This window comes from Macaca mulatta, chromosome 14 (genome assembly GCF_049350105.2).
Source record: "Macaca mulatta isolate MMU2019108-1 chromosome 14, T2T-MMU8v2.0, whole genome shotgun sequence".
Taxonomy (NCBI): domain Eukaryota; kingdom Metazoa; phylum Chordata; class Mammalia; order Primates; family Cercopithecidae; genus Macaca; species Macaca mulatta.
In genome coordinates this window covers 7,928,837-7,938,933 of record NC_133419.1, presented here as the reverse complement: position 1 = coordinate 7,938,933, position 10,097 = coordinate 7,928,837, and the positions used below count along the sequence as shown (strand labels likewise).

The window sequence follows — 10,097 nt, the reverse complement described above, 5'->3', positions numbered from 1 at the left end:
CCTGAACTGTGTGGTGTTATAGGAGTCAGTGAACCTCTTAGCCTCAGTTTCCCTATCTGTACAATGGGTAAAGTGATGATACCTCAGGATTTTTGCAAGAATTAAATGACGTCCTCCATGCCAAACTGGTAGCAAGGGACCTCAGGACATGCTCATGTTATCTGTGATCATAAAAATGTGATCACGTAGCTTGGTTGGGGGTTCCGAGAGTACTGGGATCTTTTCCTCACCTGAGCTGTCCCCTGCTGGCAGTGGACAGCACTACCTCCCTTACTTGTGCACATTTCAACTTCACCTGTCAGCCAACACTATACCCATTTTAAAGACAATGAAAATGGAGGCAAAGGAAAGAAGGGTGACTTTCCTGAGGACACTGACCAACTTGTTGAACTCCATATAACAAGTCATCATCAAAGCTAACAGCTTGTAACACTTGTGTCAAGCAGGGCCTTGGGCACCTTTGCCGATGAGAAACTGGTGTCTATGGTAAGCAGATGCTGCCTGGCCTATACACAGGCGTGGCAAGGAGACTGTGTGGGACTTCAGTACCCAAACGCCCCTCACCCTGCGCCAACTATAGGGAGCGGCACTGCAGCCAACACATCACAACTTACAATATCCCTTGGATTGGATTCAATTATTAGCCTGGTTTTCCAGTTCATAAAGCCAAGACTCCCAGACAACCTCGCTCCACCCACAGTCTGACCCTGGGCCCTCACCACTACTCCCCATTCGGCCTAGGCCCTTCCACATGCCCCACCCAGACCGTGGTTTTGTGAGTCCGTCCAGACCTGTAAAAGTGGACTGCAGGCCCGCCTCTGCTCTGGACTCCCTTTCGGGGCTGCAGGAGGCTTTCTGATCCATCAGGCATCTGACAAGCCCCAGGAAACTGCCAGCCTGTTTGTGCTAAGGAAACTGAGGCTCGGGAATGTTTAGCGGCTGCTTCCAGGCCCGTGGCGGGTGAGTGGTGGTACAGTGAAGCACTCGAGGCGTTTCTCCGCGCCCCAACACGAGTGAGACCACCTCAGCCCTGGCCCGAGCCCACTCGACCGTAGCCTCGATTCCCGGCACCGAGAGCTTTGCAACTTCCAAGTCTCCACTCCCAGGCCCCGAGTCCCGAGAGTCAGGGGGAGCCACGTTACTCCTATTGTGTAGGTTCCCACCTGCAAGAGTAAGGTTGGGGTCGCTGGGGTGAAACGCCAAAGGAAAGCGGGATCGGGACTGAGGGAGGGGGATTCCCAAGTCCCTGACACCAGCGCCGGGTCAGCCTGGGCTTGGTGACCTCGTCAGTCCCGTCTGCCGGGACTAGGCCGCGGCCAGGCCGGGCACAGAAGCACCCGGTCCGGCGCGTGTGCGGCCTGCAGACAAAAGGCCAAGCCCGCAGGGCCAATCCGCGCACCACCCCGTAGCGACTGGGGGCGGGAGCCGGAGAGCCGATAAGCTTGTCTCGGCGCGTCTATTGGCTGGTATTGACGCCCATCCGGACCCCGAGGCCAGGCAGTTGGCCAAGGGGGGCGGGGTTTGTAGAGCCCCAATGAATGGGGGAGCCGGAAGCAGGAAGTGAATTTGGGAACGGAGCAGCTGCTGCAGGTGAGGCGCGGCGCCTGGGTTTTGGGGATCCCAGTGTGTCATTCCGGGGGACCAAGGCGAATCTGTACTGAGCGCAAAATCATTCCCTTTCTGCCCACTCTCCTGTACCTCCTCCAAATTCACCCCGCCCTCGAGGCCAAGGAGCGCTCCGGGGAGCAAAGAGTTAACAGCCCTTTCCGAATCTTGAGGCTGTGCTATTGGGGCGGAGCTTCTGGAGTCCGGGACAGGCGGGGAGGCTGGAAACTCTGTCCCAGCCGGGAAGGGGCGTGGCGGGGAGAAGGTCCCGGGTTGGGGAATCCCCGGGTTCCAACAGGGCTGTCAGACCTTCAGTAAATTGTTGGCCTTTCCAAGCCTCAGTTTCCCTATCTGTAAAATGGGTTTTCTTCTGGTTGTAACTTCCTGTTGTAACTTCTGTGGCTTCCCTGGAGGAGCACAGGAAGAGAGCAGGAGAATGGAGGGCCGAGGGATGAGAATGGGACAAGTGCAGGGAAAATCATTTATTGCTGTGGATATTTTCCGTCCAGGCGACCTCATCTGATTAGCGCACCCACCTGGTAATACTGAGGTTATTCCCTCTTTTACAGAGGAGGAAACGGAGGTGCAGAAAAGTAAAGCAATGGAAGTCTGGGGCCTAGTCCTGGCTAAAGGCCGAGCCTTCCAGCTGGCGGCCTGGAACTTTATCCTTGTGAGCCCAGTGGAAAGTGTGAAGAATTCTGAACAAAGGCCAGGCGCGGCACCTGTAATCTCAGCACTTGGGAGGCCGAGGCAAGCGGATTTGAGGCCAGGAGTTCGAGACCAGCCTGGACAAAATAGCGAGACACCCCCCCCCCCCCGCCTCCCCGTCTCTACCCAAAATGCAAAAAATTAGCTGGGCGTGGTGATGCACGCCTGTAGTCCCAGCTACTTTGGAGGCTGAGGCAGGAGAATCACTTGAACTCGGGAGGCGGAGGTTACTGTGAGTCAGGATCATGCCACTGCACTTCAGCCTGGGCAACAAAGTGAGACTCCATCTCAATAAAAGAATACTGAACAAGGAAGCAGGGAGGGGCCTGGGCTGGGAGCAGAGATGAGGATCTCTGCTGCTGATGTCTCCATTGTGGGATTAGGCAAGGCTCTGAGCCTGAGCCTCGGTTTCCCCATCTGTAATACTAGGTAGTTAGGTCAATCTTTTTTTTTTTTTTTTTTTGAGATGGAGTCTCACCCTGTCACCCAGGCTGGACTGCAATGGTACGAGGCTCACTGCAGCCTCTGCCTCCTGGGTTCAAGTGATTCTCCTGCCTCAGCCTTCCCAGTAGCTGAGATTACAGGCGCCCGTCACCACACCTGGCTAATTTTTGTATTTTTAGTAGAGAGGAGGTTTCACCACATTGATCAGGCTGGTCTTGAACTCTTGACCTCAGGTGATCCACCCACCTCGGCCTCCCAAAGTGCTAGGATTACAGGTGTGAGCCTCTGTGCCTGACCTTAGAATCAATCTTTAACGTTTAGGGACTACAGGCCAAATATGGTACACCAGTGTATTTTGTGACCCCTTGGGTGAGTCATCTGACCTCTGAGCCTCAGTTAGCATATCTGGTGAATGGATACAATAATATTCCCTTCCATGTGGGCTTTTGGGAGGATTAAATGAGATTATAAGAGTTCAGAGCCAGGTATGCAATTGATATGGGGTAAACAACAGCTGTGATGACAGTGATGGTTCTCAGCAGGGCCCATGGCGGACACCCAGTACATCCTGCCCAATGACATCGGCGTGTCTAGCCTGGACTGCCGTGAGGCCTTCCGCCTGCTGTCACCCACAGAGCGCCTCTATGCCCACCACCTGTCCCGTGCTGCCTGGTATGGAGGCCTGGCTGTGCTGCTTCAGACCTCCCCCGAGGCCCCTTACATCTATGCTCTGCTCAGCCGCCTCTTCCGCGCACAGGACCCCGACCAGCTGCGCCAACATGCCCTGGCTGAGGGCCTTACCGAGGAGGAGTATCAGGTTAGTTCCCTTGGGCCAACCTGCGTTTCCTGAGTGGCTTCTGGGTGTGAAAGACCAGGAAGCAAATGTCTGTCTCTTTCAAGGGGTAGGTGGAGGATTAGACCAAAGGTTACAAATTCAGGCACTTCCCCTCTCTGGAGCCTCAGTCTTCTCATCTGTAAAATATGCATGTGGGATGTCTGTACCGCTTAGTGTTGTGATGACCCACTTAGAACAGTGCCTGACTTCAAGATAAATGATAGCTGCTGTGATCATAACAAAAGAAACTGTGGTGGAGATTCAGGGAAGGAGAGGAAAGAGTCCAGAGTAGGTATCAGGAGGTCTGAATTCAGGACCAGTTCTTCTCTACCACACTATGTGGCCCTGGGCAGAATGTTCTGCCTGTCCCTTGGTTTTTGTTTTTGGACATATCGGCCAGGTAATACACGAATTCTTAGTGCATTGCAGCAATGCAGAAAGACACAAAAAACACAAAGATCACTCATTCTGTGCCCTCCTCAGAGGTAACCCACTGAGGCTGGTACAGCCTTTTCTTTCTCTCCTTTTTTTTTTTTTTTTTTTGTGTCAGAGTCTTAGTCTGTCACCCAGCCTGGAGTGCAGTGGTGCAGTCTTGGCTCACTGCAAACCTCCACCTCCCAGGTTCAAGCATTTCTCATGCCTCAGCCTCCCAAGTAGCTAGAACTACAGGTATGTGCCACCACGCCGGGCTAATTTTTGTATTTTTAGTAGAGATGGGTTTTCACCATGTTGCCCAGGCTGGTCTTGAACTCCTGGCCTCAAGTGATCCACTTGCCTTACCCTCCCAAAGTGCTGGGATTACAGGCGTGAACCACCGTGCCTGGTCTTGGTTACAGCCTTTTCAATCCCGTCTGTGTATTACATACCTATATGTGTATATGCATGGTGAATCAGTTCCTTATTTTCTCTTTTATAGAAATGAGATGATGTTCTTTTCCTGCTTTGTGTCCTGCTTTTTCCATTGAATGCCATGTCTTGGAGAACTTGGAGAATGGGATACATTTAAATGTACCTCATTCTTTTTTTTTTTTTTTTTTGAGACGGAGTCTCGCTCTGTCACCCAGGCTGGAGTGCAGTGGCCGGATCTCAGCTCACTGCAAGCTCCGCCTCCCGGGTTCACGCCATTCTCCGGCCTCAGCCTCCCAAGTAGCTGGGACTACAGGCGGCCGCCAACTCGCCCGGCTAGTTTTTTGTATTTCTTAGTAGAGACGGGGTTTCACCGTGTTAGCCAGGATGGTCTCGATCTCCTGACCTCGTGATCCGCCCGTCTCAGCCTCCCAAAGTGCTGGGATTACAGGCTTGAGCCACCGCGCCCGGCCTCATTCTTTATTATTGACTGTGAAGTATTCCACAGCAGTGTACACTATAATCAATTTAATCTTTATTTCTGGACATTTAGCTTGTCCCGTTTTTCTTACAAACAGTGCCATGGTGAGCATACTTGTGCATACATGTGAGGGGGATCTGTTTCTAGAAGGAGAACTGCTGGGTCAAGGGCTCTATACATTTACAATTGACTGATTCTGTTAAATCATCTTCTAAAAAACTTTCACTGCATTATATTCCCATCAAGAATGTACAAGAATATGGCCTGTTTTTCTATATGGGAAATAAAGGGATTGGATTGTTTCTCTCTGAGCTGACGTGCTGTTTATTCTACCTCTTTTGAAGTCTGGGCATGCACTTCCCATCTTGGGCATGGCTTACTCATTAAAAGAGCTAATATCTGTGGAAATATTTATAAACGGAAAGGTGCAACTCAAGCATTACTATTTTCAGGGAAATTCTTTTTTTTTTTTTTTTTTTTGAGACAGTCTTGCTCTGTCACTAGGCTGGAGTGCAGTGGCACAGTCTTGGCTCACTGCAACCTCCAACTCCCTGGTTCAAGCGATTCTCCTGCCTCAGCCTCCAGAGTAACTGGTATTACAGGCATGCACCACCACACCCAGCTAATTTTTGTATTTTTAGTAGAGACAGGGTTTCACCATGTTGGCCAGGATGGTCTCAATCTCCTGACCTCGTGATCTGCCCGCCTCGGCCTCCCAGAGTGCTTGGGATTACAGGCGTGGGTGCCAGCCATTCAGGGAAATTCATGTTTGCAAGTGGCAGAAACCCAGCTCAAATTGGCTTACGTGAAAAGGAGAATTGTTGGGTCACATGATTGAAAAGTCCAGGTCTAGAGGAAGTTTCAGGCATGGCTGGACTCAGGGACTCAGTGCTACCACTGCGATGCAGTCTTCATCTCTCAGCTTGCTTGCTTTTCTTGCTCCCGGAGGGGGAGCTCCAGGGGTTCCAGGCCTGATGATACCTGTTGTACACAGGCTCTTTGCCAATGGGAAATGTCCTGGGTAGCGCTCTTATGCCAGCTTGAGCCTTGTGCCCATCCTGTAGCCAAGGATGGTGGTTTCTCAGACTGGCCAAGCCAGCTTACATGCCCAACCCTGGGGCTGGGGGAAGGGAGATCCCCCACCCTCCCACCCACAAAAGGAGGATTGAGGTCTTGTTACCAGAGGAAGATCTGGGGCCAGCAGAAGCCATAGAATAGATAGATGATTAAGGCCCCTCTGGCTCTAACATGTGATGCTTCCGAGGCCAGCTGCCTGACAGGTCAGAGGCTGAGGACAGGCTCCCAGGAGAAAGAGGGAGGTGGTGCTGGAACTGGGCCTTAAAGGACACAGTAGTCTCAGGTGGCTGAGAGAGTGCTGGGGTGGAGAGGGCAAAGGCAGACGAACACTTGGGTGTGTTTGGGAACTGCCCAGAAGATCAGTTAGGCCAGACAGCGGGGGTGTGAAAATGGGTCTGTGAAAGTGAGTGTGGGCCAGACTGGGGCTTCCCAGGACCTGGCTCCTGCCCGCACATTTTCCAGCCTCATCCACACTGGCTCTGCTGGGGCATTCGCATCTCAGGAGGGGGTGTTGCTGGGGTCAGGGAGGCTGTGCTTCCTGGGTCTCTGATGCCTGTCTCCCCCCTCAGGCGTTCCTGGTCTATGCCGCGGGTGTTTACTCCAACATGGGCAACTACAAGTCCTTTGGTGACACCAAGTTTGTTCCCAACTTGCCCAAGGTGAGCCAAAGGAGGGCTGGGGAAGGTGGGGATGGGGGCTGGTGGGGTAGGGGTGGAGAATGCAGTAGAAGGAGCCCCAACTGGAGTGTCAGAAGCCCTGAGCAGAACATGGACCCTGTTGCTGCCACCCTGCATGACTGTGAGTGTCACCAGCCTCACTGGGTGCCGCGGCCTCTTCGTGTGTAAAGGAAAAGCACAGCTCTCCCTGACTGCTGATCTGCAGGCCGAACAAGGGCGAGATGTGGAAGTGTTCTGTGAACTTTCAGGTGCTCTCAAAAATGGAGCTTGTTGGTCATCACCAGGAACAGTGGGAAATACGGGGCTGGGGGCATCCCTCCCAGGATTATGAGGCTTGAGCCTATCTAGGGCACAGGTGGTTCTTACAGCAGGTATAAGAGCTGGGACTTTAACACGCATACAAGTCACTTGGCGGTCATGCTGCCATGTGGCATCTGATTCAGCAGGTCTGTGGTGGACCCAAGATTTGACATTTTTGCTTTGAGACAGGGTCTTGCTCTGTCGCCCAAGCTGAAGTGCAGTGGTGTGATCATGACTCACTTCAGCATCAACCTCCTGGACTCAAGTGGTCCTCCTGGCTTAGCCTCCCAAGTAGTTGGGAATATGGGTGTGCAGCACCACACCAACTAAATTTTCTTTTCTTTTTTTGAGATAGGGTCTCACTCTGTCACTTAGGCTGGAGGGCAGTGGCACAGATACAGCTCACTGCAACCTCAACTTCCTAGGCTCAAGTGATCCTCCTCAGCTTCCAGAGTAGCTGGTACCACAGATGCCTGCCACTGTGATGCTTGGCTAATTTTTAAAAATTGTTTGTAGTGACAGAATGCCACTGTGTTACCCAAGCTGGTCTTGAACTCCTGGACTCAAGCAATTCTCACACATTGGCCTCCCAAAATGCTAGGATTACAGGCATGAGCCGCTGCGTCTGGCCTTTATTCTTTGTAGAGATGGGGGTCTGTCTATGTTGCCCAGGCTTGTCTTGAACTCCTGGCCTCAAGTATCTCTCCCTCCTCTGCCTCCCAAAGTGCTGGGATTATAGGCATGAGCCACCACACATGGAGGCTTGACATTTCTCAGGCCCTGCCAGTGCTGCTGGTCCACGGACCACACAGTGAGCCAAAGCTCTTAGACCATGGGAGAAGAGCTTAGGAGTGGATAGGGAGGCTCTGGAAGGCAGGTTTGGGTGGTGTGACTGGGCCATTGGCTTCCCTTTCCCTGTAGGAAAAGCTGGAACAGGTGATCCTAGGGAGTGAGGCTGCTCAGCAGCACCCCGAAGAAGTCAGGGGCCTCTGGCAGACCTGTGGGGAGCTTATGTTCTCTCTGGAGCCAAGGCTTCGACACCTCGGACTGGGGAAAGAGGTGAGGCCCCTGACTCCCCCGAGGGGACGGGGTAGAGGGAATTCTTTGAGGCCACCTGGTAAGGAGGGAAGGAAAGGGGATGGGGAGGCAGTGGGCTCTGCCTCACACTCCTGAGGCAATGCTGCTCCCCACTGCAGACCTCAGTTTTGTCATCTGTAGAATGGTAAGCAGGTTGGGTCAAATGCTTTCTGAATGCCCTCCCAGATCTGACATTCTGCACACAGGATGCCATGTGCTGATGGAGGGAAGGAGAGGAAGCCTGGAGGTGGAGGGAGCTGAGGAGGGGACAGCAGGGAAGGAGGGGGGTCCCAGGTTTCCCACCTCTGGAGGCCGCATCCATTGCATGGGACGAGGACCTTGGGAAGCCTTAGGGGTGGGCCAGCCTGAGAGAGGCACGGGCAGGGCTGCAGGAATGCTGGAAATGAGCATCTGTTTGTTTTATAACTTTTTCCCCGGAAGTAGATGGAGGGGTAAGCGGTAGACGCTGCTGGAAGGAGGGAGGGGCAGGAAGCCTGGGAAGATGACGTCCCTGCAGCACTGACCTCGGCACCTCCTCTTTCTCCTGTCCCCTCTCTTCCCCAACAGGGAATCACCACCTATTTCTCTGGGAATTGTACCATGGAAGATGCCAAATTGGCCCAGGACTTTCTGGACTCACAGGTTTGGGGTTAGGGGAGCTCAAGGTAGCAGAGGTTTGGTGGAGTTCCTAGTCCCAGCCCCTCACAACTGGTGACCACTCCTGGGTCTCTGCTTGACTACTCCCTGCTAACTAGGGAAGGTACACCCCTGCCCACCCCAGGCTATAGAGCCTAATGACAGCCTCAGGGCTGGGCGAGGAACCAGGACCTCAGGCCACAGGGGTGTGAGGCTCTGGGGTCCACGTGTCAGTGGAGCTCCCAGCTTAGCCACTCACCAGCCATGTGATCAGTTTCCATGTCTGTGAAGTGGTACCCACCTCCGGTAGCCCTGGGTTCGCAGAGGCCATGCAGTGCCTGGCATAGTGGTTGGAGTCAGTGCTTAGTAGAAGTGCACAGTGTCCCGAGCAGAGCAGGAGAGTCGGCCCTGGGCTGCCCACTCCCACTCTCTCCCGCTTCTCCCAGCCAACCTGGAAGGCCCAGCCTGCTTTGCCTCCATGCCTTCTCCCCGGGGGGTGACCCATTTTCCTTCCTCCCACCCCACTGGCCTCTCCAGACCTCACTCTCAACCCCTGCCCTGGTCTCTTCTAGAACCTCAGTGCCTATAACACCCGGCTCTTCAAAGAGGTCGATGGAGAAGGGAAGCCCCACTACGAGGTGCGGCTGGCTTCTGTGCTTGGCTCAGGTGAGCTTAACCCCAGGCTTCCCTTCTGCTCCCTCCCAGGCATTTCTGGACCTGGGTGGCTCAGGTCCTGCCAGCCCTGCCACTCCCACACAAAGAGGATCCTTCTCTCCCAGGAGTTTCTACATAAGGCCTGGGAATGGCTCTAGTTTCTCTGTATCAGTCCCCTATTTGTCTGTGAACCAATCCCTGAGGGCTGGCAAGGGACAGGTCTCTGATTGGCTCAACCTGGTCTCAAGCCTACTCTGGAGTCAGGCGATGAGGTTGGCCCTTCAGGCCAGGCGTGGCAGCTCACACCTGTAATCCCAGCACTTTGGGAGGCTGAGGCAGGTGAATCACCTAAGGTTGGGAGTTTGAGACCAGCCTGGCCAACATGGTGAAACACCGTCTCTACTAAAAATATAGAAATTAGCCAGGCATGGTGGCATGTGCCTGTAATTCCAGCTACTTGGGAGTCTGAGGCAGGAGAATCGCTTGAACCCAGGAGGCAGAGGTTGCAGTGAACCAAGATCTCACCACTGCACTCCAGCCTGGGTGACAGAGCAAAGCTCCAGGTCAAAAAAAAAAAAAAAAGAGGCTGGCCCTTTCCAAACCAACTGCACTTGGGGTAGTAGTAGTAGGACCTGGGGTGATATTCTCAAGGGGAAATTGGGATCCATTCCCAGGAGAGAGGAAATAGTGTGGACAGAAGTGTCCAGGCCTTTATGAAGACTTTTGCCACCTGGCTCTTTTTTCCCTACCTGCACCC

The 10,097-nt window shown here is 53.4% G+C and overlaps 2 protein-coding genes across 6 annotated transcripts in view; one reads left to right on the top strand and one right to left on the bottom strand.

Moving 5' to 3' along the window:
- The window catches only part of MRPL11 (mitochondrial ribosomal protein L11), a 248,991-nt gene that overhangs the window by 48,125 nt on the left and 190,769 nt on the right, over positions 1 to 10,097 (bottom strand). The gene's annotated exons all lie outside the window — the stretch shown is intronic.
- Positions 1,559 to 10,097, top strand: part of DPP3 (dipeptidyl peptidase 3) — a 29,392-nt gene continuing 20,853 nt past the window's right edge. For 2 of the 5 annotated variants that reach the window (XM_015113636.3, XM_077962111.1), the window contains exons 1-6: positions 1,559 to 1,590; positions 3,297 to 3,574; positions 6,566 to 6,655; positions 7,895 to 8,032; positions 8,618 to 8,692; positions 9,259 to 9,352. In XM_015113636.3, the coding sequence (XP_014969122.2) occupies positions 3,305 to 3,574; positions 6,566 to 6,655; positions 7,895 to 8,032; positions 8,618 to 8,692; positions 9,259 to 9,352 (667 nt within the window). In that variant the 5' untranslated portion in view covers positions 1,559 to 1,590; positions 3,297 to 3,304. Of the gene's footprint in view, positions 1,591 to 3,296; positions 3,575 to 6,565; positions 6,656 to 7,894; positions 8,064 to 8,567; positions 8,693 to 9,258; positions 9,353 to 10,097 lie in introns of all 5 variants that reach the window. The other 3 variants (XM_015113637.3, XM_077962112.1, XM_077962113.1) reach the window with 3 other exon arrangements.